The sequence below is a fragment of the Pygocentrus nattereri genome, chromosome 1 (genome assembly GCF_015220715.1).
Source record: "Pygocentrus nattereri isolate fPygNat1 chromosome 1, fPygNat1.pri, whole genome shotgun sequence".
NCBI classification, from domain to species: domain Eukaryota; kingdom Metazoa; phylum Chordata; class Actinopteri; order Characiformes; family Serrasalmidae; genus Pygocentrus; species Pygocentrus nattereri.
The window spans coordinates 32933267-32958602 of record NC_051211.1 but is presented as its reverse complement, the minus strand read 5'-3'; the positions used below and the strand labels follow the sequence as shown (position 1 = coordinate 32958602).

The 25336-nt window shown below is 37.9% G+C and overlaps 1 protein-coding gene across 2 annotated transcripts in view; it reads left to right on the top strand.

Annotated features, from left to right (window-relative positions):
* The window catches only part of LOC108433189 (thyrotropin-releasing hormone-degrading ectoenzyme), a 358559-nt gene that overhangs the window by 197628 nt on the left and 135595 nt on the right, over positions 1-25336 (top strand). For both annotated transcript variants that reach the window (XM_037542868.1, XM_017707605.2), the window contains 2 exons: positions 6723-6860; positions 14853-14918. In XM_037542868.1, the coding sequence (XP_037398765.1) occupies positions 6723-6860; positions 14853-14918 (204 nt within the window). The remainder of the gene's footprint in view (positions 1-6722; positions 6861-14852; positions 14919-25336) is intronic.

Here is a 25336-nt window from a genome sequence, read left to right as displayed (position 1 = left end):
ATACAAAATGACTGCTACAGAGCATCAAACCACATGTTGTCAGCCATGGAAAATCCACTAAAATATGTAATTTGATCCATCTGTACTCCTAAGAATAAGGTAGGTCACACCAGTGACGTCAACTAAAAGCTGAAAAAGGAAATCATGAGCTAAATGAGAAAATTTCAGATAACTGAGACTTCATAGATCCTCCAAAAATAGGTCAAAGTCAAGTGATCAAGTGATTTCATCAGTGTGATTTTTATTTCAAAATTTTAGATTTTTTATTACACAGTGACACCAGTGCCATGATCCCTGGGGGCCACAACTTTCATTATATATATATTTTTATATTTATTTGGTATTTGTTTTCTTTATGTCTGTAGCACCGCATGTGCTACCCCAGGCTCAAGGAGGACTGGAGGCAGGGTTCAGAGTTGCAGCAGCCATTACTTTAAATTCATACAAAATATGCACAAAGTAAACAACCAAAACCAACGTCATGGTGCACACTTTTCAGTGGCTTATGCTAAATAGACTTTTCAGGGACTCGCTCCTTACTGGCACTGTCGTCGTCCTCCTCTGCCCGCCATCACTCCCATGACTCGCGTCACTCTCATCCGGCAGGGGAGCTCAGCCTTTGCGCTCTGCCCCCTCCACACTCGCGGCTTCGCTGGGTGTTTGGGCCCCACCTTCCTGCTCAGCGTCGTTGTCGGGGCCCAGGGGGTGGGTGCATGCCACAATGTCATTTAATTTAGATATTCTTTAGTCATGTATAGATTATTGTAGTTAAAATTGCAGAAAAATTTGTTTTTCTTTGAAATATAGCACTCACTTCCCAGTAAAGTCAGGCAGATGAGCCAGCTGAGCTGTAGCACGGAACTCAACAGGCTACTGGGCTAGCATTAGCATTAGGATCTCTACTAGGTCCCAGATTGATTGGTTTAGATGTTCTCTCTACTGGCACGTTCACAGGTTTTAGGAGGCCATGGAGGAGGAAGAGATGTCAATAAGCAGGGCTATAAATGAAATATCATTGGATGTAAACACTCTGATGAGAGCACATACAGGCCAGATGGAGACTCTTCTAATAGCACTAATTTTACAGCACAGTTACGTGACTCGCATGACATCAGATTTGACTCACCAGCTGGTGTAGAAAGTACTTTGTGTTTCTCTGTTTTCTCTTCCCCTCTCCCTTTGTGAATCTCTCTCTCTCTCTCTCTCTCTCTCTGTGTGTGTGTGTGTGTGTATGTCTCTCTCTCTCCTTTTGCCTTGTCTTTCTAACTGTGTTGAGTTAGTGTGAATGTATGAATTGTGTGAATATAGACTTATCCAGTGCAGACTTACTGGAGTTTCCTTCCTTTTCAAAACGTCAATGAAATATTTGAATTCTTCAAAATGATATAACATTTATAGTTTTTGAGGCTGTGGCATTGTTTATAATGCTTGACTTTTGGAAGACCCTGTGAGGAAGATACTAGTTTGATCAAATCTCTGTACAATGCAGCATCTCATCTACAGTGAAAACTGTTCCAGATGTGATCAAAAGAACCTCAGTCCTTGAGAGATGTCTATGTCTAAAACCTAGGTAGATAACTTAAAGCAAATGGATTGAACATAACGATTGTGATGAATGTTAAGTAACCCTTATTAGTCCCACAAAAGGGAAATTTCACCTTTTCATTTAACCCATCCATGAAGTAAAACACCACATACACACTACAGAGCAGTGAGCACACTTGCCCGGAGCGGTGGGCAGCCCTATCCACGGCACCCGGGGAGCAATTCAGGGTTAAGTGTCTTGCTCAAGGACACGTCAGTCATATACTGTCAGCTCTGAGGATTGAACTGACAACCTTCCGGTCACAGGGCCGGTTCCCTAACCTCCAGCCCACGACCGCCCCAACACTTCCACAACAAACACTGCGGCATAATTCAAATACAAGTCAACTTGTTCAAGTTTGTTGCTGTTTTAAAAAAACTCATATCTCAAAAGTTAACCTAAATTTAAAATAACTTTATATAAAAAGGAAAAAAATGTTCAATTACATTGATTTTTCAAAAACATGCCAACTTGGATTTCTTGGATTGGAGTTTTACATTTACAGTTAATAATGATAAAATAGCAGTAAATCTGAGAAAACAGGATTAATGTCCCTGTTACATCCCTAAATGTCATGTATAAGTTTGAAAAATACATTCTTGTCTTAAAACCATCTTAAACTTAACTATCTTAAAACAGTGTCTCACACAGCAGTGTATTCATAATCATTTCATATAATAGCTTTCTGTGAGAGCTTTTAGAGGCATTAAACTCTTTGAGAAGTCTGGTTCCTATCACCACCACTGTGATAGGATTCCGACTTCTCTGAATTCTCTAGAAGTTTCTCTAAAATTCAGCATTTAACATGGAAGCGTTCTGACAGAATTTGTTGTAATTTAACTTCATATTGCTGTAGCAGAATTGTATTCATCATCAAATATTCACAGAACTTAATATGATGTTTTTATATGACACTGAACATATATAGTATGTATAGATAGTTTTATTAAATTATAGATGTTTTGGGTGTCTACCACTGAATACTGGAAGGGAAATTTAATACTGAATCTATGAAATGTCTGCACTTTGAGCTTCGTGGTGCATCAAACAATAAAGGTAACACGGAGCTTCTTTGTGCCTGCATATATATCTGTATGTCTGCCCTGCGATGGTCAGGCAACCTGTCCAGGGCATTTCCTGCCTTGAGCTCAATGGCCAATGGGATAGACTTGAGCACCCACTGTGACCCAGGATTAGTGACTTAGAAAAAGTGTGTATGTGTTTTTATTGCATAGTCACTTATACACAAAAAAAAGACAATTTATAATGCATAACTTTGAGCTCAGAAGCTGGGTGAATATTTCATTATAATTGGACGAATCGAAACGCTCCAAAAGCACTTTAATAAAATCTCTACTTCTGTAAAGTTATCATTTTGTCAGTACTTCTTTCTGTTTGGACAGTGATTATATTTTACATCAACACAATTTAGAAATAAGCAACAAAACTTCAGAATTTTAATACATTTAAAACAAAGAAAAGTTATGACAAGTAAACTGTAGAAGTATTCAGGATTCTGCACTGTTTCTTGCCAATAATCGAAATTAAGAAAATTTGTGAAATTGACCAGATTAAAGCCTTTGTACAAAAACATCCTTTTTTTGTGTTATTCCTTCTATTGAAGCTTGTGTTCAGCTGGGTCTCAGGTCGATATGATCAACCGATTCACATGCTTGTGGAGTCCAGAACAGTTCAAACATACATGGGCATAAGACAAATATACCAAATGCTCAGAAATTCTTCAAATTTCAAATGTTCTACTTTTCACTCAAAATTTCTATGCTTATAATGAAAAACTTTGCATTAGATTGAAACCAGTGCAAAGTAGACTAGTTGTCTCAGATGTGTGGACCTCCCTGTATATATTTATATACTGTAAGTGTAAAGAGAAAAAGGAATTTACATAAGTTTTTAAAAAATAAATTGAGCATGTTTTTAATATACAAACAACCTGCAGATCTCTGCTACAAATCAAAATGTAAACTTTGTTTGTAGCATCCACCATTACAACCTACCCCACAGGTAGAGTTAACTGTAAGGAGTTAGTTGTAACATTGTCTGTTGTCCTCATATTATTGGCGGGTGGTGGATCATTCTCAGCACAGCAGTGACACTGACATGTTAATGTGTAGTACCATGGAGAGTGCAAATGAGTGACAGCCCTTACTGTACAATTTACCATCTACATCCAGCCAGGCTGTGTTAACGTCTTTAGACATGTCCCGCGTTTGTAATAAGCTCCTGCTGTCTTGACAGTTTAAGCACAAGGCACAGGCTCTGCTCCTAGAGATCTATTACAGTGCAGCATTTGGCTTCTACCTGCTCCAGGGAGTCTTCTATCCTGCAGAGTTCAGTCCCATCCTAAATCTACCACACTAATATGTGTTAAAAAGGTAGTTTAGCAAAATTTCAGCAAAACTCCCATTCTTTCTACAAATGTAGTCAATCAATTAAGACTTACTCTTTATTTTTCAGCATCAGAAAAAGGCAGAAAACACGTATTTGACAGAAAAATCACTCAAATGCACAGTAACTAAATATTTCACAATACTCAGTACTGTGTCCATCCTTCATCTTTACAGCTCTCATTCTTTTCAGAAGTCAGTTTTTTAAAAGAAATCTGCAGGGATATTTGTCCACACATGCAAAGTTTTGACTTAGAAATTGGTTGTATCACAATCCAAAAAAGCCCAAATACATTAAGTGATGTTGAGGTCTCGACACTGGGGTGGGTTGGGCAGTCTATTGTTGAGAGAACACCAGTCTGTCAGGTCTTTTACGGTTTTTAGGAAGACTTCTTTTTGGAAATTCCTTTTTTTCACCACATATATATATATAGAAAATAGAATATATATAATGATAAATAATGAAAATTATTTAGTGCAAGTGGGCCCAAGGTTTTGCCAGTGGGCCCAAAGTTTTATCACACACTTCTATAACCTAAGAATTCTAAACCATTTTGCACTGAAGTCCCAGTAGTTACTGAATAATAAGCCTTATTATTTGATAAGCCTGAGATTTTAAGGGGTTAAAGATGTAGAACAAACTTACAAACTCCTCTGATCTATTTTTGTCATATCCTTGCAGAGAAATATGAGGAAAAATGTTCACATTTCGTAACGTGTCATTAAGCGATGCACATTTTCTATTATATTGCTGCGTTATCTAAAGGTAATTGTACCGTAGACGTAATTCCATTGTAAGTAATTTCACCCTACATTAGCTCAGCTGTTTCTTTTAGTAATAGAAAGTGGATGATTCATAACATGCATCTCGTTCGTTCACCCTAACGTCATTTGGGGGGATGTTTTCCACCATTAGTGAATACAAGAATACGGCAAGCAACTGCCCACTGAAAACAGATCAATGTTTGAATCTTACGGAGAGAACGTGCTTTGGGATCGATTCACGTCTCATGTCGGCATTATTCACTCTGAGTATTTTGTGCTCCATCCAATTTCATTAAGGTACTTATTTTTTTCTGTGTTGAAGGAAACTGGAGTAGAGGGTGAGAGAGGTGAAAGAGAGAGAGAGAGAGAGCGAGAGAGAGAGAGAGAGAGAGATGAATTAAGATATTAAGATATTTCATGTTTACCTGACCTATTTTAAAACAGAAGGTATTTAATAAATTTACAATTAAATAATATTAAAATGTAGTATAATGTCTAACTAGACTATATTAGGTCTGTATTAAGGTTCATTTAAACTCTTGCTATGCACTCACTAGCCACCAGCTACCGAGCACTTAGCAAACAAATGGAGACATTTAGAATAAAGATTAAACAGAGGCAATGGATCATATAGAAAAAAAATGAAGGCATGGTTTCAGCAACTTAAGTCAGATTCATTGTTACCAACAGCAGTCCTGCGGTCAGAAAGTGACCAGTGATGAATGGGGGCTCATAAATACTGCAGCAACAGATGATCCACAGTCTGTAATTCTACACAGATTTAGTGAACCTGTAAGGCAGGAGTTTCTAATTCAGTGACCAGTGAGTGGAAATACAAAGTAGATATTTCTGACAACATGGAAAGTGAGTGAAAGTAGGCGTTTCTGATCAAATATGTATAGAAAACACAAGGAAGATAGGTGTTGGGTCAGTGAGTGGAAGTTCAAGGCAGGTGTTTCTAATTAAGTGGCAAGAGAGTGGAAGTACAAGATGGTGTTTCCAATTAACGCAGTGGTGAGTGGAAACACTACGCAGTTTTTCTAATAAAGTGGCCACTGAGTGGATGCGCAAGGCAGGTGTTTCCAGTATAGTGGCCAACAATGTGAGAGCAACATGCAGAAATAGTTGTTGTATCAAGTGAAAGTAGTTTGTAATAGGGTTGAGAGTTTTCAAGGTGTCTGGTCGTGACTTGTGTGTTGTAGGATCATAGAGGTATTCTCCTTTTGTTGACTTCAAAAACAACGCTGGGCTTTTCTGATTGTCTCTAGATTTTTTTTCTCTCTGAATTATTTGTTTGAACCCACCATCCCGCTTACTGGGATTAGCGCCTTAAATTGGATTTCTTTCTTTCTTTTTTCAAAGCTGCCAAGCCATTAATGGGCAGGAATTATTCATAATAGCTCAAGTAAGGTTTAATAAAGCGTCAACATCTCAAACAGAAACTTGTTTTGAACACGTGCCAGTTTGGGCAACAAGAGCATTTCACCTCCTCATTATTCTTATTCACAAATGTCAGTTCCACATTTCTTGAGCGGGATATGAGAGCAGTGGGCTTAACACTTTGATTGAGGTTGCTGTTAGAACATAAATTTCAGGAGGTGCATTTCATGAATTCATATATGGTGCTTATTGCAAATGTTCATGAAATCACATATAGTGCTATATACAGCAGAGAGAAACACTGCCCTAGGCGTTCCATGTGTCACACACATAGGCATTTGTTTAAGTGTGTGGAGACACCCCATACTGAACTGTTTCTCTTCTTAGCGTGTTTGATGTTTTCTCAATATGAGTTGATGCTAAACTCTGGCTGAGACTTCCATAAGTTCTGCTTTCTGAAGTTGAATAGTTGGATATATATCTCATGCAAGCGCTCTGTGGGTTGGTGCTCTAAGCTATGAGTGTTTTGAGGCATTTAAGGTCTTTTTTGTTTGAGTTTTTTCAGTGAATGTTTGTGTGTTTTGCAGGAGAAGCAAAGGTTCCTGACTGATGTTCTTCACGAAGTGATGCTGCTGGATGGTCTGGCCAGTTCCCATCCAATCTCGCAGGAGGTGTTCGAAGCCACAGATATCGATCGGGTCTTCGACTGGATCGCCTACAAAAAGGCAAGTGAATTTCTTTATCAAGAAATATTTCAGTAGTGTTAATCATTAGAAATTGAGAGTTATTACTTTTGTTTTTTTATACTATTACATATGTTATTATGTAGCAGGGATACACTGTTTATTAATTTATATGGCCAATTCCATTTTATATACAACCAAGTTGACTGATATTTGTTTTTGGCCAAATTTGATCAGTGTTTTTAAAAGCCTGAAGCTCATACTGTGTGGGCTTAATAAACACAATAAATGCAATAGCCCATTTCCAGTACTTACCATGAGTCAAAATTGCAAAGTTTAGCACAAGGAGTCAGATATAATTATGCTATGACATTTTAGTATAGGTGTCATAGTATTTAAATATGAGTGCACTTACCTGCCTCAAGTGATTTGCCTCATAAAGCTGCAACACAGATCAGCCAAAATCAAAATAATACATTATCTTTTTTTCAGTCACATAAATATCTTTTCTTGGCTGATTCAGATCATGCATTTATATTTAATATTGGATAACAAAACACGTTCTGTATGGACAGGTTTAAGACTGTTCAAAAGGTAAAAGTATTCTTTTCTATTTGTTTCAATGTCCAAAAGCATAAAGCGTGTTTTTATTTCCACAAAACAAAACTGTACAGATAACAATAACTGTCTATCAAATTCAAATCCAGACAAAATATCTCCTCTTCTACTAACATACAAGTGCAATGTTCTGGTGGGCCAAAATCCAAAAAGACAGATACATTTTTAAAGCTTTTACAAACTGTGTAACATTACTCTGCATTTTGTTAATAAAATATTTATTATATCTATATTTATATAGAATATTTAATCATTTTTATTTAGTATAAAAATATATTGTTGTTCTCTCGAGTTCTCTGGCTGAGGATGGGTGGATTCAGATAAATTTCTGGCAGGCCAAATCAAACATCCATGAGCAACACTTTGAGCAGGCCTAGTGTAAAATTTACACTTTCCACACAATTTATCTGCAAGTCAGAAATAATTCATATAAATTGGCATTTTGTTATGACCAGCAATAACTGGAACTTCTAAGAGATAACTGCTCAAACTGCAAGAGCTTGTATGTTAGGTTAACCCAGGTCTGCTCAATCCAGAGAGATCTACCACCCTGGAGATTTCAAATCCAACACACCTGGTTTTAATATTTAGATCCTCCTGAAGGTCTTCATTACCTGGATCAAGTGTGCTTGATTTGGGGTTGAGCTAAACTCTGTAAAGTGGTTGTTCTCCAGGACTGGGCACCCCTGGATTAGACCCTAGAAGGGATAGAAGTGTGGATCTATATGAGTTTGTAAAATTAGCTTCTCCAGTGTCAAAATCTCAGTAAGACAGAGAGTAACCTAATACAGTTCCTGTAAAACAGAAACCAGCATACTGGGGAGCGTTTCTGTGACACTGTTGTTTTTTTCTAAAAAGCCTACAAGAGTCAGTGTCTCTTACTGAGTCACTGACTGACTGACTGATGTCCATTGTTAAAAGGCACATGAGCAGGCATCACTTAGACAAGCAGCAGGTGGCGCTATACACTATTGAATGTTACCCTATAATGCTATAAGGCTAAGAAACCATGGAAGAAAGCAGAAACACATTCACGAACAAACACTATGGTGCTTACGATGACTGTGACCTATTAACGAATGAAATTTGAAATCAATTGATTTCAGTTTAATTTTTTCCTTTATTGTTCTGTATAAGAGGCTTTATTTAGCTATTTTTAACTGTTCAAGTTGAGGATAGATTCACCAAGCAGTAGTAGATAAGTGCAGCAGAATGTAAACTGGAATAATATTACACAGTGTCAATATATTGTACATTTCGAGCTCAGATTTTGGTGTTTCCACCGCTGTGCTTTACAGTACTCGGTGCTGTCTGGTTGAAACTCTTCTCAAGGCTTTCTCCACACAAAGACTCTACAGTCAGTTTGATAATGGTCTAAAAAATATGTGTAATTTTATTTAACATTTTATAAACTAGCCTAAAGTAACCTAAAGAACCTCACTGAATTTTACCAGTGGTCAGTGTCCAAATGCCTTCTGGGACCATTTAAGGAAGAGTTAAGGATTTTTCACTGAACTGTTCTTACAGTCTAACATGGAAATGGAAGTGTGTTCGTTTCAGATGCTTGTAAAGGACGTGTTCAAGCGTGAAGATGCTTGTGTTCTGAACGCTCTGAACTATATCTGCGATCTGCAAATAGATGTGGGCTGTAGGATTTGTTCATTAAAACTCATTCTGTCTGTGTGTATGTGTGAACACCTGATTTTGTTCTATTTCTCACACACTCTAAGGAGTTCTGAATTAATCACTTGGGAATTCTAAATGAAATAATTTTCATTTTGTGTATCCCCCACAGATACACAAGAAAAATAGTTCAATTAAAAGAGTGTTTTTAATACGGCGGAGTGAAAGGAATGGTTTGAATAAAAGAATAAGGTGACGGCCTCAGGGGAGCAGTGGCACAATAAACAGTACAGGCTAAATCTTTTTAATCACCCTCTCATGCTCTCACTGAATCTCTCTCTCAGTCGCTCCCTCTCTGTCTCTGTCTCTGTCTCTCTTTCTCTCTCTCTCTCTTTCTCTCTCTCACTGAATTTCTCTCTGTATCTCCCTCACTCTCTCTCTCTCTCTCTCTCTCTCTCTCTCTCTCTCTTTTTCTCTCTCACTGAATTTCTCTCTGTATCTCTGTATCTCCCTCTCTCTCTCTCTCTCTCTCTCTCCCTCTCTCTCTCTCTCTCTCTCTCTCTCTCTCTCTCTCTCTCTCTCTCTCTCTCTCTCTCGCTCTCTCTCTCTCTTTCTCTCTCTCACTGACTTTCTCTCTGTATCTCTGTATCTCCCTCTCTCTCTCTCTCTCTCTTTCTCTCTCTCACTGAATTTCTCTCTGTATCTCTGTCTCTCTCTCTCTCTCTCTCTCTCTCTCTCTCTCTCTCTCTCTCTCTTACTGAATTTCTGTCTCTCTCTCTCTCACTGAATTTCTCTCTGTCTCTCTCTCTCTCTTTTTCTCTCTCACTGAATTTCTCTCTGTATCTCTGTATCTCCCTCTCTCTCTCTCTCTCTCTTTCTCTCTCTCACTGAATTTCTCTCTGTATCTCTGTATCTCCCTCTCTCTCTCTCTCTCTCTCTCTCTCTCTCTCTCTCTCTCTTACTGAATTTCTGTTTCTCTCTCTCTCACTGAATTTCTCTCTGTCTCTCTTTCTCTCTCTCTCTCTATTTCTCTCTTTCTACTACTCTCCCTTTCTCCCCTTCTCTTTCTCCTTCATGTTTTCTTTTTCTCTCCCTGTTCCACTCCTTTCTTTCTCTCCTCTGTTTCCTCTCCATTCTCTCAATTTCTTTTTTATGTCCCACTCTATCACTCTCTTGCTCTTTAAATATTAATTATCCCCTTTTTCTCTTTCTCCCCATTCTTTCCATCTATCTTTCTCGCTCTGCCTGTGCAGCATCCTCTGTCCTCTTTTTATTTTTCTCAGTTTCTTTCCCTCTCCTTTCTCGTCTCGCTCTCTTTCTTGCTGTCTGTACATCTTCCCAATCTGTCTTCATTTTTCACTCTCCTACTCTCTCTCCTTCCTTTTTTCATTTCACTCCTCTCTGCTCTCTCTGTCTCTCTCTCTCTCTGTCTTTCTCTCTATTTCTCTTTTCACTCTATTTCATTAGTCTCTTTCACCAGCTCTCTTTCTCCTCCTCTCTTTTTATATCTTTCTTTTTATTGCTCTCTATACTTATCCCCTTAGTCTTCCTTTCTTTCTTTTCTTTCTCTCTCTCTCTCTCTCTCTCTCTCTCTCTCTCTCTCTCACACACACACACACACACACACACACACACACACACACAATGGGTTTTATTTACTCTGCATCACTAAAACCCAAACATGTGAAAATGAGTGAAACCTGTGAAAGAGTGAGTGAGATGGAGCATCACTCATGTCTTTTCTTATCCTTTTTAATACTGTCTGTATTGTCAGAAAAGTGATGGCTCTAGTCTTTTTCTCATTTACACCCCTCAGCTCTTTGTCTCTCTATCAATCAGAATCCTGACAAAGTGAAGCCTTTATTTCGGAAAAGTCTTCACTCGCTTCAGTCTCCACACATTGGTAGTGGTCTATCCAGCTGTCAATCAAAGCACAGCTATGACTCATCATTACAAAAAAATAAAAACTCAATCAAAAAAAGTTGAACTATAGGTTACAGTTTCAAGAAAAAGCACAAAGGCAAGATGTTTAATGATTTTCCTTATCAGACTCATTGTTTATTGTAAATATACGCTCATTCACTAATAATGGTCATTTAATCTTAATTGTAAAACCGTTGTCTCCAACATGTTCTAAAAACTCTTGGAAAGGGGCTTTGTAAGATGAGGAACATTGTAAAAGTTGAAAATACATCTTAAAAAGATGATGTGATCATGCTTGGGTATAAAATAAGCATCCAGGAAGGAGCAAAATGGACAGTAAAGGTTCGCCACTTTGCCAGAAATACAACAGCAAAGAAATCCAACAGTTTAAGAACACTGTTTCTCAGTGAGCAATTGTTAGGTATTTCACCCAGTTCAATAGATAATATAATCAAAAGATTCAGGGAACCTGGAGAAATATCTGTGCCTAAAGGAAAAGGAAAAAAGCTGAATGCCTATGATCTTCTACCCCTAAAGCCAGGGTTACACTACACAACTTTTACCCCGATTTTAGCCCTGATTCTCAGTCTGGCCAAGTCTGTGCTAGTTGGCTTTAATCTGCCGATTTTTGGGTCAGTTATAGTCGACAGTTGGAGAGAGAATTGAGTAGTGTGCAAATGGACACAAATTCAGATATTTGGCTGCCCAATTTTGTTTCAGACCAGTCTGAGTATATCAAACACGTTTGAGAACTTTCTCCCATTGAAACAAGATTAAGCTCAGTGTATTACAGTGAAGGCTCTGTACAGCTGAAGACTTCAGAAGAATGTCAAAAAAATCCCATTTCAAAACTAGGTCAGTTTGTGTCGTCTCTCATTCATTAAGTCTTGTTAAATACAAATGTGATGTAACACCGTGGTAAACATGCTCCTGTTTGAACTTTTTTGGAATTGGCATCACTTTAATACAGGTCAGTCACTGCTTTCTGTTTTCAGTAGCATTTCACACATTAGCATTTTGTATTTGGGTTCTGTCTTATGGCTCAAAATATGACAGCATTGGGTCCTGCTGGTACCAGGGTTTCAGTAGTTTGGGCCGTGTAAAAGCGCCCAATTAATGTTGAACTAGAATTAAGTAAATTGAATGCAGTGCCTATTCAGTATGTTGTTGGTTTCTAAGAATATACTATATTGTATAAAAAGATAACTACATTTAACTTAACTAAATGCATTATTGTACTAAACTAAGCTTTTATGTTATTTTTGTAGTGTGAACATATAAACAAAAACATTAGTTCTGTCACTTCCTAAGTAGCTTATGTCATCTTTATAACGTAATAACATAAAAAAAAAGATTTTTTTATTCCAAATAGGATGCATTTTATATAAATATACAAACCCTTGACAGGCATTAAGCAGCAAACAGTCTGTATTTATCATCGGTTTTGGTGATTTAAGGAAAGTTTAAAGTGCAAAAGAGCAGCTTTCATCTTCTTATGGGTGCGAAAGGGCCATTTAAAGGGCCAAATTAGTAAACCTTAGCTGCCCCTTTTTAACATTAAAATATAGACTTTCAAACAGCGCGAAACATTAATCAATCTGCCCCATAGTGTGGCTTTATTTCCTTCAAGTAAAATACTTTCTTTCTTAAAAGATGCAATTATCTCACAAAGAAACTGGACAATTCTCCTACAGAAATCTTACCACAATCACAAAATAAAAAATATAAGACATATTCTCTACATTTTCTACAGTATGATGCTTTCATGGTCAGATACTATGAGCCATGACTGGTATCTGTGTACACTCATCCCTCCTGTTGTGCAGCGTGTGAGTTTCAGGGCAGTGATAGTGAGATGCTTTCACTTATCTCTCTCTGCATGAGCTGTACACAATCATACGGGTCCCTTCAGCACTGAGAGAACATGACCCTCCTCTAACTGTTGCAGCAGTGAGAGCTGTGGTCAGATACACACTGATAACATTTCAGACAGTCAGTGTCAGACTCATCTCTTGAAGGGATGGAACATAAGGCTTTATATGAGAATTGTTCTTGCACTGGAGCTATGAAGCTTAGGTAGTTAATACGAAAGGGAAGCTTATGTACTCCTGTTAGTATTGTGCTAACTGCATGCCTAAATCATCATTTGCCTCAAACCGTGTTGTTAAGTAATCTTAACTGGACTTGCTCATGTGGTTTATAACATTGTATGAAATGTGAATGTACTTTAAGTTGGCTTGGCTAAGCCAGCTAATGGCATTCAAAAGATAAAGCAGTTGCAAACGCTGTTGATTGTTTTTGAAAACTTAATTGGTTTTGTATAGTAATTTCAGGTAGTTACTAAGATGTTGCTAGGCTGTTGTTATGGTATCCCAGATGGTTTTAAGGTGCTTTTATAGAGCTGCAAATTGTTGGCCATAGTATAATAATAATAAGAAGAAAACTAAGATGGTAACTTAAATCATGAGGTATTACTCCTTAATATTTTCCAGATAAACCAGGTTAATCTTGTGATTTTTTTCAAGCATCACAAAATGAATGCCGTAGCACACCAAATGTGTGTTTTAGACTATGACAATGCAGCATTATTTTATTTGACCTCTGATTTTATAAACTTGAACTTACGCAACCAGTCACTGTTGTCTTTGTGATTGGTATAAGCAAAAAACCACCTGACCAATTCACTGTGTCACCCTGTACTTTTTGAAAAACATGAGTAAGATTAGTTTGTTGCATTTATTCACATTGCATTTAGTATGTAATTGCTATTATCACTGGTCAGATACAGTATGTTGTCATTTTAGCGATTTATTTTCTTACTTTAAGCTCATTTAAGGAGGTAGAGAGATTGTGTGGAAAGTGCATGTCCTAAACATCAAATTCATGCCACATTTGGGTTTGTAAGTACAAGAGTAGGTTTGGCACATAATTATTGTGTGGGCAGTTTTGTATTTAGGAAATTCATTTTTAGCTTAACACTTGAAAAAAAGTCCAAAGTGCACAGTGGAATCTGTCGACACTAAATAAAAATGGAATGTAATTTGTTATGTAGCACACAACATACTTAAATATGTAGTCATATAATACATATTTGAAAAGAATAGTAAAACAAAAATATTGAAGGGATTAACATGGATAAACATGAACTAAATCAGGTTCTCGGGAGTTATTTCTCAAGCTCTGTACCTGCATATATAATTGAGAATGAATGAGTGTACACAGAAGCTCAGTGTAATGGCTTTATGAGTAAATGAACAGAATGGAAGTGGGGGGCTTTGTTCAGTGTGTTCATTAAAGAATATGAAAGAATGTAGATGAGTGTGAACTGGGATTTCTGTGAGTTGGAAAGAGCATACTGCACAGTGTTTCTACTATATATATATATATATATATATATATATATATGCAGTATACTGTATGCTTCACCAGTATATACACCACACTGCAACAATATATACTGTATACTCAGTATATAAAGGATATTGCACCAGTATATTCAGTATGTACTGAACACTGCATACTGTATTATCAGTGTATACTATATACTTCACACTCTACCAATATTATATATCACATAGTATGTATGTACTATATAGAAACAAATAATATATACTGCTACAATGTGGAGCATATAGTATATACTGATCCAGTTTCAATTACATAGTGTATACTGTATCTATACTGTATCACCCACACTATAGGAGTATATATTACGTACAGATGCAGTATCCTGCTGTAGTGTGGGGTATGTAGTATATACTGTATACTCCACATTGTAGCTGTATACTATATACTCCAGGATGTAGTAGATAATAGTAAACAGATTCTTTGTGTTTGTGTGTGTGTGTGTGTGTGTGTGTGTGTGTTTAGGGAGCAGCTCTGATTCGTATGTTAGCCAACGTCATGGGACAAGCTGTATTCCAAAGAGGGCTCAATGTAAGTACAATCTAATTTTTTCTCTTTATCTGTTTCTCTCTCAAATCAATTAAATTCAATGCAATTTCATTTCATTTCAGTATAATTAAGTTTGTTGCAATTAGATTAAAATACTAACAAAAAATGTAAAGTTTTAAGTTAATTCATTAAATTAGTGACCCTTATTAGTCCCATAATGGGGAAATTTCACCTCCGCATTTAACCCGTCCGTGCAGTGAAACGCCACATACACGATAGTGAACACAAACACTAGGGGGCAGTGAGCACACTTGCCCGGAGCGGAGGGCAGCCCTATCTGCTGCGCCCAGGGAGCAGTTGGGGGTTAGGTGCCTTGCTTAAGGGCACTTCAGTCACATACTGTCGGCTCAGGGGATCGAGCTGGTGACCTTCCAGTCACAAGGCTGGTTTCCTAACCTCCAGCCCATGACTGTCAATTCAGTTCAGTTATATCCAATTCAGTTTATTGCAGTTCAGTTCATCCACTCATCCATCCATTTTCTAAGCCGGCAGTTCAGTTCAAATAACTGTAATTCAGTTCAGTTTATTGTGATTCAAGTCAGTTGAATTCAATTCTACATTGAATTAAATGGTGTTTCTTTAATATATATATATATATATATATATATATATATATATATATATATATATTCAATGTTTGAATTTTTCATTTCCCTTCCTCCTGTAAACCTACTGTTTCTTTGATGCAATATTTAATTTCAACAGCAACAACATATTGTGTATATAATGGTCTTCCTTTTGTATTCCTTCCCCGTTTCACTTCCTATCTGATTACCTGACACATCACTACAAGGCTTTTGTAAAAGTTTCTCCTGTTTCTCTCTGCTTAACCTTAACAGCTCTTTATTTTCAGAAAGGTCCAATGGTGCAGTCTCATGAATGTTTATGAGGAAGCTATATTTATGAATTATACATTCTCCTTTTTAATCATCATCACAATGAGCGAATTGCAGCATCTTGCCCACCTGTTCTTTCTTACCGAGTTTTTCACATCAGTGTTCTAGAGGCTGTTTTAAGCTGTTGCAACTCCTTTAAGTAAGCGAGCACTCGATTTTCTGCCGTGGGATGAAGTTGATTCTGAAGTCAGCAGAAGAAACCAGCCTGGCTATCACATAGCGTTCTCACCAGCTGTTCAGTTCACAACCCATATCCAGTTAATGTAACTACCGCATATGGTTCTCTTGTGCTGAGAGGAAAACACAACCGCATCGTTACTTTTACACCCACAAATGGGCAAGAATCTGTCGCTATGAATGCCTGGTGGTGTGATTATCAGGTGGAGTGTTACAGAGAAGGAAGAGCTGCTGAGCGTTTCTAAATACATTCAGATTAAAAGGAAGGAGCTGAAGGAAAACAAGATACAAACTCTAGTTACAAACTAAACTTAACCGAGATTACCTCTACAACCCTGAAAAGAAATGTACCAGCAACCGCAAGTCACAATCAGTTGCCCTTAAAAATGTACTCCGAATAGGCATATTTACTACGATAGCAAACTTGGAAAACCTTTTAAAAGATACTTAATTAGCATACTTTTTTAGAAACCTGTACCTCTCCACTGCGACCTCTTTGATAAAAAACACCTACCTTGTATTTTCACTCATTGATCACTTTATTAGAAACATCTACCTTGTACTTCCACTTACTGGTCACTTTATTAGAAATCTCTACCTTAAATTTCTACTAACAGGCCTTTTGCATTAGAAACCTCTACCTTTTATTTCTGCTAACTGGTCACTTTATTAGAAACACCTTCTTGGACTTCCAGTAACTGGCCACTTTATGAAAAACCTCTACCTTATATTTCTACATACCTTATACTTTTACTTACCTCCACTCATCTTGATCTTTTATTATTCTTACAGATTATTGTGTATCCAAGATCATACTTGAGACAATATTTGAACATTTGATTACTGCAGCCTTACATCACAAACTTTTCTGTTTGTTCCATTGATGCTCAAAGCTAAAAAAGTTTCAGTTCCTAAACAATCAAATAACCTCTTCCAGTTCTCCCTGAGGTCTTTAACTACCTCAGGAAGCAAAATGCAATGATTGCACTCTGCCCTTGTGATGCACATATGTCTGACATTCAGCAGATTAGCTCAGATGATTTGCAAGGAGAATGCTCCTTAATGGCCAGCGCCCATGTGCGAGAGGCCATCTTTGTTATGGTGTTTGTTGGGATCTTGCAACCATGGCATGACCATCTGGTTCAGCCATGCAATGCTGTAGAGAGACAGAGAGAGAGGGAGGATTGCTGGCGAGCTTTCGAAAACTCTCCCACTCTTTCACAGTTACCACTCCAGCCCTGGCCTAGCAGAGCAGATGCCAAATCTCATAATGCTTTTGATTGTGGAGGGGGCTGATCATTTTGGGAGATGCCATATGGTATTTGAATTCTGCTAAAACTTCCATCCCCCTCCTTAACATAGATATTTTAAGCATTTAGACCTCTATGGCGTACCTTTCACTGGCTCACTTTCTCTAACATAAATTCTGCTGTACTGTTAAAACAACTGACCTTCTTTATGCCTTTACTGCAGAGCAGTTTAGTGCTGACCTTGAGGCAAATGATAGCTTTGTACACCCACCATCCACTTGACTAGAAACTCCTATCTTGTACTTCCACTTTCTGGCCACTTTATGAGCTCCACTTACCTCACAGGTCCCCAATATATCGGTGTAGAATTACAGACTGTAGCTCATCTGTTGCTACACAATTTATTAGCCTCCCTCTACCCATTCATCACTGGTCATTTTCTGACCACAGGGCTCCTGTTAACCAGATATTCTTTCAGTAGTGGATCAGTCTTAGATATTATTTCAGTAGTGGATCAGTCTTAGCACAGCAGTGACACTGCATGATAGTGTGTGTGTGGTGCTGGTACAGGACAGGGTTGGACTGAATTTCAGGGGTGCGTTTGTCTAATAATACAGTAGTAATTGTCCTGGCATGTAAGGCAGAAAAGTACTTGCTTCATTGAAACTGAACACCTGGTTCTGCATCACTCCCTTCAGCATGCCCAGTGAGAGAATGCTAAACTCTTTGGTTTGTCCGCTGTGTGGTTTTAGGTACTATTTGTAGATCATGGAGCTTTCACTATAATCCTACTGGGTTCTCCAAATTCCCTTTGGTCCATTTTTCACAAATGAGAAGCAAAAATATTAAAATTGGTCAAAGCATTTTACTTCAAAACAAAGGGTTTTTTTATTTAATCTCTGCTCATGAATCTGGGCCCTTTCTGGGCTTGTGTTGAGCTCAGAAGGTATTTAAATTTTATTGTTTTCTTTCTGGCTCTGTAATGCGCCGATTTGAAAGAAGTCACTAAGGGTGGGGTGTGAGTATAATCAGAGCAGAAAAAGTGCAAAATATGCCCAAGAGTGGATTTCAGAACCAATTTGTGTTTTTTAGTGTGGCACTTTTATACAATTCAATGATAAGCACCATATCTTATGGATGGCATTGTGAACAGAGACACTACATCACTACATAATGTATTGTACATTTCTTGCTATTGTACTTTATGGTACAATCCCAGTTCCAAAGAAGTTGTGACATTTGAGAAAGTTGTACTTAATTACACCTTTATCCTTCATTGTTATTGTTCTTTATCAAACATCAAAACTATTATTGTTGATGTACTTTACATTTAACCTTTATGCTTTTTGTAGTTTATCATATATTCAACCTGTATCCATGTCTGTTTCATACAATGAGCCTTTATTGTTCTTGTATTTTATTGTATACTTCTATTCAGTGAATTCAGCAGCTTAAAGGTGTACTCATTACTGTCACAGGTTTACAGGTCCAGTTGTGCAATCACAGCTTGTATAATCTACATAGAGAAGCATTTCCAATGGAATGTGACCCTCTGAAGCAGCTGCACATAAGTCTAACATTACCATGCTCAATGCCAAGCATCAGATAGGGGGGTATTAAGCCCCCTATCTATGAGCTGTGCAGTGGAACTGAGTTCTCTGGAGTGATGGACCTCCATCCAGTTTGGGATGAGTTGGAAAGCTAATCCTTCAAAATCAATACATAACCTCACTAATCTCTTGTGCCTGAATGCAGTTCTCACAGCAATGTTTTAACATCTATTGTAAAGCCTTCTCAGAAAAGTAGAAGCTGTTTTTACAGCCAAAAGATGACAAATTAATGTACATTGAGGCTTCATCACTTCATACATTGAGATGAGAGAAGTGACACTTTTTCCACTTTGTTCATTTCTTTACTTTCTGTACTGCACACTCAAAACTCACCCCAGAAAAAGTCACTTTTTTGTGTTTTCAAAATGTCTTTGATTGACAGGAGGGCTATGAGACATGGCGCTTGTCAGAAATTTAAATATGGCTTATGCAACCCTGGTCCCAAAGTGCGCTGACATCACACATCATAATTGTACACTGGCTACATAAGCAGCACTGCACACAGCTAAAGTTGATTCTTGAGTTATAGGAGTACTTGATATATGCTGACAGGTCTTTAAGAAAGAAATTACAGTTTTCCCTGACAGCTCAGGATGTTTCTGAACTTCAGCAGCCTGTTAGAATTTTGGGAATTAAAAAATATAGACATCAAACCTTCAATGCCAAAACACAGTGGAAGGAATACTTAAGTTTGTTCTGAGAAAAGAAAACCGAGCAGATCTAAAGCAGTTGGAAAAATGAGGAGAAATCTAAATTACTCAACATGACTTTAATACCTCTGGAGTCCATCCACCCGCCCACTCAACTTGTAAGTTCTTGACATTCTCTCTCTCGTGCTCTTTCTCTATCTCTATCTCTCTCTGTAGCTCTCTTTGCTTATTTTAATCTCACTCCTTTTTTCATCTCTCTCCTCCTGTCCTTCTGTATCCTTTCTCTCTCTCTCTCTCTCTCTCTCTCTCTCTCTCTCTTTCCTATTTTCCCTATATCTCGCTCCTAGTTTTCATATCTCTGAGACTTTCTGTATCTCACTCTCTCTCTCTCTTTGTTTCTCTGTCTCTCTACTTTTCACATCTTGCTTTATATTCTCATATCTCGCTCCTTCTGTCCTTCTATAACACTTTCTCTTTCACTGCCTCATTCTCTCTTTCCTTTTCCAATTTTCTTCATTTCTCTCTCCTTATTTTCACATCTCCTTTTGTATTTTTCTCTTTATCTCCCCCTTTCTCTCCATCCTTATGTCCATGTCTCTTCTTCTATCCATCATTTTTTTTACTTTCTCTATCCTTATTTTCATCTCTTTTCTCATCTTCTCTCTCTGTCTCTGTCTCTTTCCTTTCGCCCTACCATTTCTCTCTCTCTCTCTCTCTCTCTCTCTCTCTGTCACTCTTATTCAGCTTGTGTCTTTGCCTAGATTTTCTGCATAATTAAAGCCAGCAGCCGTGTGTGTGTGTGTGCTGCATGCATAAGTGTGCATGTGTATGCGTGTGTGTATGTCTATGTGTGGTGGGCAGCAGTCACGCTGTGGTTGACTCCTCGACCTCCATTAGCTCTCACTGTGCTGGGCAGCGGCGGTCCAGGGGCAAAGCTGCTCTTGTGTTCTTTATCGCTCAGAGGAGTGGATAGATGGATAGATGCACTTTATAAGAGGATGGAGGGAGTCGTAAATGAAGACTGAGTGGCTCTAAAAGCTCAAAGTGTGGGGCGATAACAGGCATCCATTTTTATCTCCACTCAGAGCCCATCACCTTTTAGATTGTCTCTCTCAGACGGACGATGCAAATGAAAAATGAGTTGGAAATAAGCCGAGGCTGCCAGAAGGCCAGAAATGGAGGAAAAAACACTGAAGGGCCGAGCGCCAGGATCAGCTGCTGGCGAGGTTTCTCCTCAGAAACACTTAGATCTATGTCCTCTTGGTCTATGTAGACCATCTCATCAGGATTCTTTAGTGTGTATTTTACTAGAGACGATTACTTATAACATGTAAAAATGTCTAAAAACAAGTTAATCTTATAATGCTATTGGTAACACTTTATTTGGAGTAGTCCTTTGTAGATGATTAATAAACTATTAACAGATTATCAGTAACACATTAACAACATATCAGTGAAGTTGCAGTAGTGCAGCATCTGAATACACTGAATATCTTGTAGATGTTCTGTTGAAACATTATTTACATTAAGTATATTTATTGTTGATATATTATGTTCATTGTGCAAAACCTAACCTTACCCAACCTTACCTAAAAGGGTTGGCCCTAATCCTAACTCTAACCCTAACCTTAACCTCAAGCCAAACTTATAGCATTTTTTTCCAGTGTAGTGTTTATATCATTTTTTCCAGTGTAGTGTTTATTCTTGGGTTCATTTTCAGCTTAATTTCAATAATTATTAATAGTTTTAGTTTAGTTTTATTTATCTTAATATTTGATGTCTTCATTCATTGAAGTAATCTCAAATAGATCTTATGTGCTTTCTAACACTGCATAACATACAGTCAGACCTGAGTCATCAAGCTATAGGTACTGTTCACAAATGTTTGGTGGGCCCTACCTGGCTACCTATTTTTTAGTGATCAGGGTTTTGTTTTTAATCACAGTACATTACTGAGAGATGTGAAGCACCACAATGGCAGCACTAACTGTGCTGCTAGGTGTACATTATCACTATAATTATAATTATTATTATATTACTTTATTAAAGAGTATTTTTAAATGTATCAACCAAGCTGCAAAGTCTGGTGCTTGTGGTTAAATTATTTTTCATTTCTTTGTCAACATTTAGAAGGTACTTTGTCGACATGCCCTTGTTGCATGCAAGTTGCCAAGCAATATATTTTCTAAATGTCCCACTATGGCATGGAATGAGGCTTTAGCCTATTGCTGACAGAAACCTACATAATCCAACACTTTACAATGATACAAAATGATAATCAGAATACACACACATTAATAAGAACACAAGATAATACATACCCAACAACTAATACAGCACTTCCTTATAAAGCCACAATGCTTACCCCAACAGAGATGACCCAAATTAAAATTGAACAGCAGATGCAGACAAAACTGTCAAGTGCCCCAAGATGAATTATACTGTCATAATAGGCATGAAAACTTTTTTATGGATCATGTATATCTTACCTTTGATGACTTTATGTGTGACACCTTTATTCTTTAGTCAAGCTGACTTTATTTGTTTAGGATTGGAAATGGACATCCTCTACTTTATCGAGACATCAGGTCTTCGTTTACAGATCCCCATGCACATCGTTTGAACTTCTGGAGTTCTAAATTCACTAAATTTAAACTAAACCTTTTGACCAAGGGTTTGACTGAACAGTTGCTAATCAGTGATTGGAGAAGAAAAAGCAGATATTCAGGGAAAGCATTAGGCTGTGGAGAGTGTCAGGATTGTGATGGGCAGTTAAGTTCCCACTGTGAGTCAAGGCAGCCATTTAAACTTTGTCATGATTGCTTACTCTGGACCCCCTAGTGGCTCTGGGCACACATCTATAAATCCCATGGATGAGCCAGCATACTGTCATATACAAACGTGGCCAAAAGAACAGTATCAGGAGTGGAAAAAGTGAGAGGAAACAAGTATTCAGACACTTTTGTTTTCATTATTAAACATACTTCCAGTGAACATACCTGCTTGTTTACATACATTATGTCTTTTGACTTTGTACTTCTAAATATTGTAGCATTTACCTCTATGGAAGAAGACACACTGCTTATGCACAAGTTGTTGTGGCTGTAGTTGGCCACAGGCAGGCCAAACAATAAACATGGCTTTTGGCTAACAGCTAGCTCTACACTTAGCTCACATCTGTATTCTCTTGCTTCAGGTCCGACTGACTAAGCTCTTCCTGTTCTATGAACATAAACAGAATGAATAACTTTCAGAGTAAGAGTCCAAATAAACTCAGAGAATGAAATTAGATATGTGCAATGGTTTAGGCATAAAATTAATTGTTTATGCTGCAACACACGGGTGTTTTCTTCTACAAATATTTTGATATTTTTTATTTGCAGAAATAAAACACAAGATTAAAGAAATGCACAGTGGCATTAAAAATGGAGAATTTTCTGGCAGAAACCATCTTTAGCACAGCACAGGAAGAGGCTGAACAGATAAACAAGTGGTATCTTATCAGGACATATTCCAAATACTAGTCTCCAGGTACCATAAGTTGTCTTGCAACTACACATTTGACATCTCCCCAAAGTGTCTGAATATTGAGGTCAGGAGACTGATGGCCACTCCAGAATTTTCACTTCTTTCTACTATACCCACTGAAGGTTTGACTTGGCCTTGTGTTTTGGATCATTGTCATGTTGGGAAGTCCAAATGTGTCCCACACGCAGCTTCCAAGCTGATGAATGCAAATTGTCCTCCAGTATTTTCTGGTAACGTGCTGCATTCATCTTGCCACCAGTTTTGACTAAATTTCCTGGGCTGCTGTAGCTCACACACCGCAACACTATCAGAGATCCATGCTTCACAGTAGGGATAGTACTGTTTTCATCATAGGCCTTGTTTACTCCTCTCCAAACAAAGTGTTAAAGTTAAATTTTGGTCTCAATACTTTGGATGACTTTGTTCCAGAAGTTTTGAGGCTGGTCTAGGTGCTGTTTGGCATATTATAAGCAGGCTATTTTGTGGCATTGGTTCAGTAATGGCTTTTCCTCTGGCAACTCGATCATGCAGTCAATTGTTTTTAAGTACCTCCTTTTTTTGCATCTTGAAACAGCTACAACACTTTTTTTGCAGAGAAGCTTGTATTTCGGCTGAAGTTGCTTGTGGGTTTTTCCTTACATCTTGACCAATTTTCCTGGCATTTGTGGCTGAAACCTTTGTTGGTGTACCTGACCATGTCTTGGATTCAACAGAACCCCTTGTTTTACACTTCATTATCTACTGATTAGCATTTTCAAATCTTTTGATATCTTTTATATTCTTCTCCTGATTTATAAAATTCAACTATTTCTATCTCCTGGTCTTTGAGATGTGTAATGAGTGCTCTGAATGTCTAAATAATGCAAGCAAAAAGTAAAACGTTTAAACGAATAAACGTAATTGAGTAAAAGTACAAGTATTCAGTTTCAGTAATACTCAAGCACAAATCAATAACTATAAAACTTAAGCACAATACTTAAGTGCAATTAATCAAGTGTTTTTTGACACTGGACACCTCATAGTTAAAATCAATAGCAGCAGTCACCCTGAAACCTGAATTTCTGAGAGAGCTTTCCTGGTTTCGGTTGATCTTGACTTTGTGGGAGTGGATGATGCGACTCATGCTGATTTCTCAGCACTGTGTGTAAGTGTTTGTGCTTGTGGCACAGCTGTGAATTTTGAATACAGGTGAAATAGACAGATAGGCCTCAATTCAATTTCCAACCATGATGAAAGAAAGCGCGGAGCAAACACTCAGTGTTAAATCCGTTTCTCCATCATCTCTCCATATTCCCTCCTTCTCTGCCTGAGAAACAGCCACCTATTGTTCCTGTCAATAACATTCACCTCTATTCTCTCTCAGAGCCTTTCTCTGTCTGATTCTTTCTCTGCCTGTATAGCCTGTCTATCTTTCCCTCTAATTTTCTCTATCGCTCTTTTTCTCTCTCTCTCCTCTCCCCTTTCTCTGTCTCTTTCTCTATCCTCACTCTCTTCTCTTATGGTCTCTCTCTCTATCTGTGTCTCACCTCCCTCTGTCTTCTCTCCTCTTTCTTTGCTCTCCCTCTATCATACACTTTAGTATTCCCCCTTGCTCATTCTTCTGCTATTCTTTCTGTCTCTCTCTCCAGTCTCTCTGTCTTTCTCTCTCTCTCTCTCTCTCTCTCTCTCTCTATCTCTGTCTCTATCTTTGTCACCTCCATTGTCCTCTCTCTCTTCCCTCTCTCACACTTTCTCTTCTCTGTCATCTCTCTCCTCTGTTTCTCTCTCCTTTCTCTTTTTCACTCTTTCCTCTCTTTCACTGTCACCTCTCTCTTCTTCTTCTATCTTTCTCTCTCACTTTCTTTCCTCCCCTCTCTCTCTCTCACTCTTTCTCTTTTTCTCTTTCCCTTCTCTCTCTGTCGTTCTCTTTCTTCCCTTTCTCCCTCCTCATTTTTCTCTGTCCTCTCTCCCTCTTTTCATTCTGTCTTTTCTCTCTCTCTCTCTCTCTCTCTCTCTCTCTCTCTGTATCTCTGTCTCTCTTGGCATGACAGTGTTGCCAAACCATTCTGATCTGTTAGCATACATATTAATCCAGTCCACACATACACACACACACACACACACAATTGTACATGCAGATGGGTGCAAATTATCAAGAAATGGTTTTAATAAGTACATAAGGGGTTAATAAAGGCTTTAAAAAGATACTGGACCATCTTGGTAGGAATGTAATATAGTTCTCCCATAAGATATTCCCTCTATTAGTGTTTTGATGATGGTAGTCGTGTGCAGCCCCACAGCTGTTCAGCT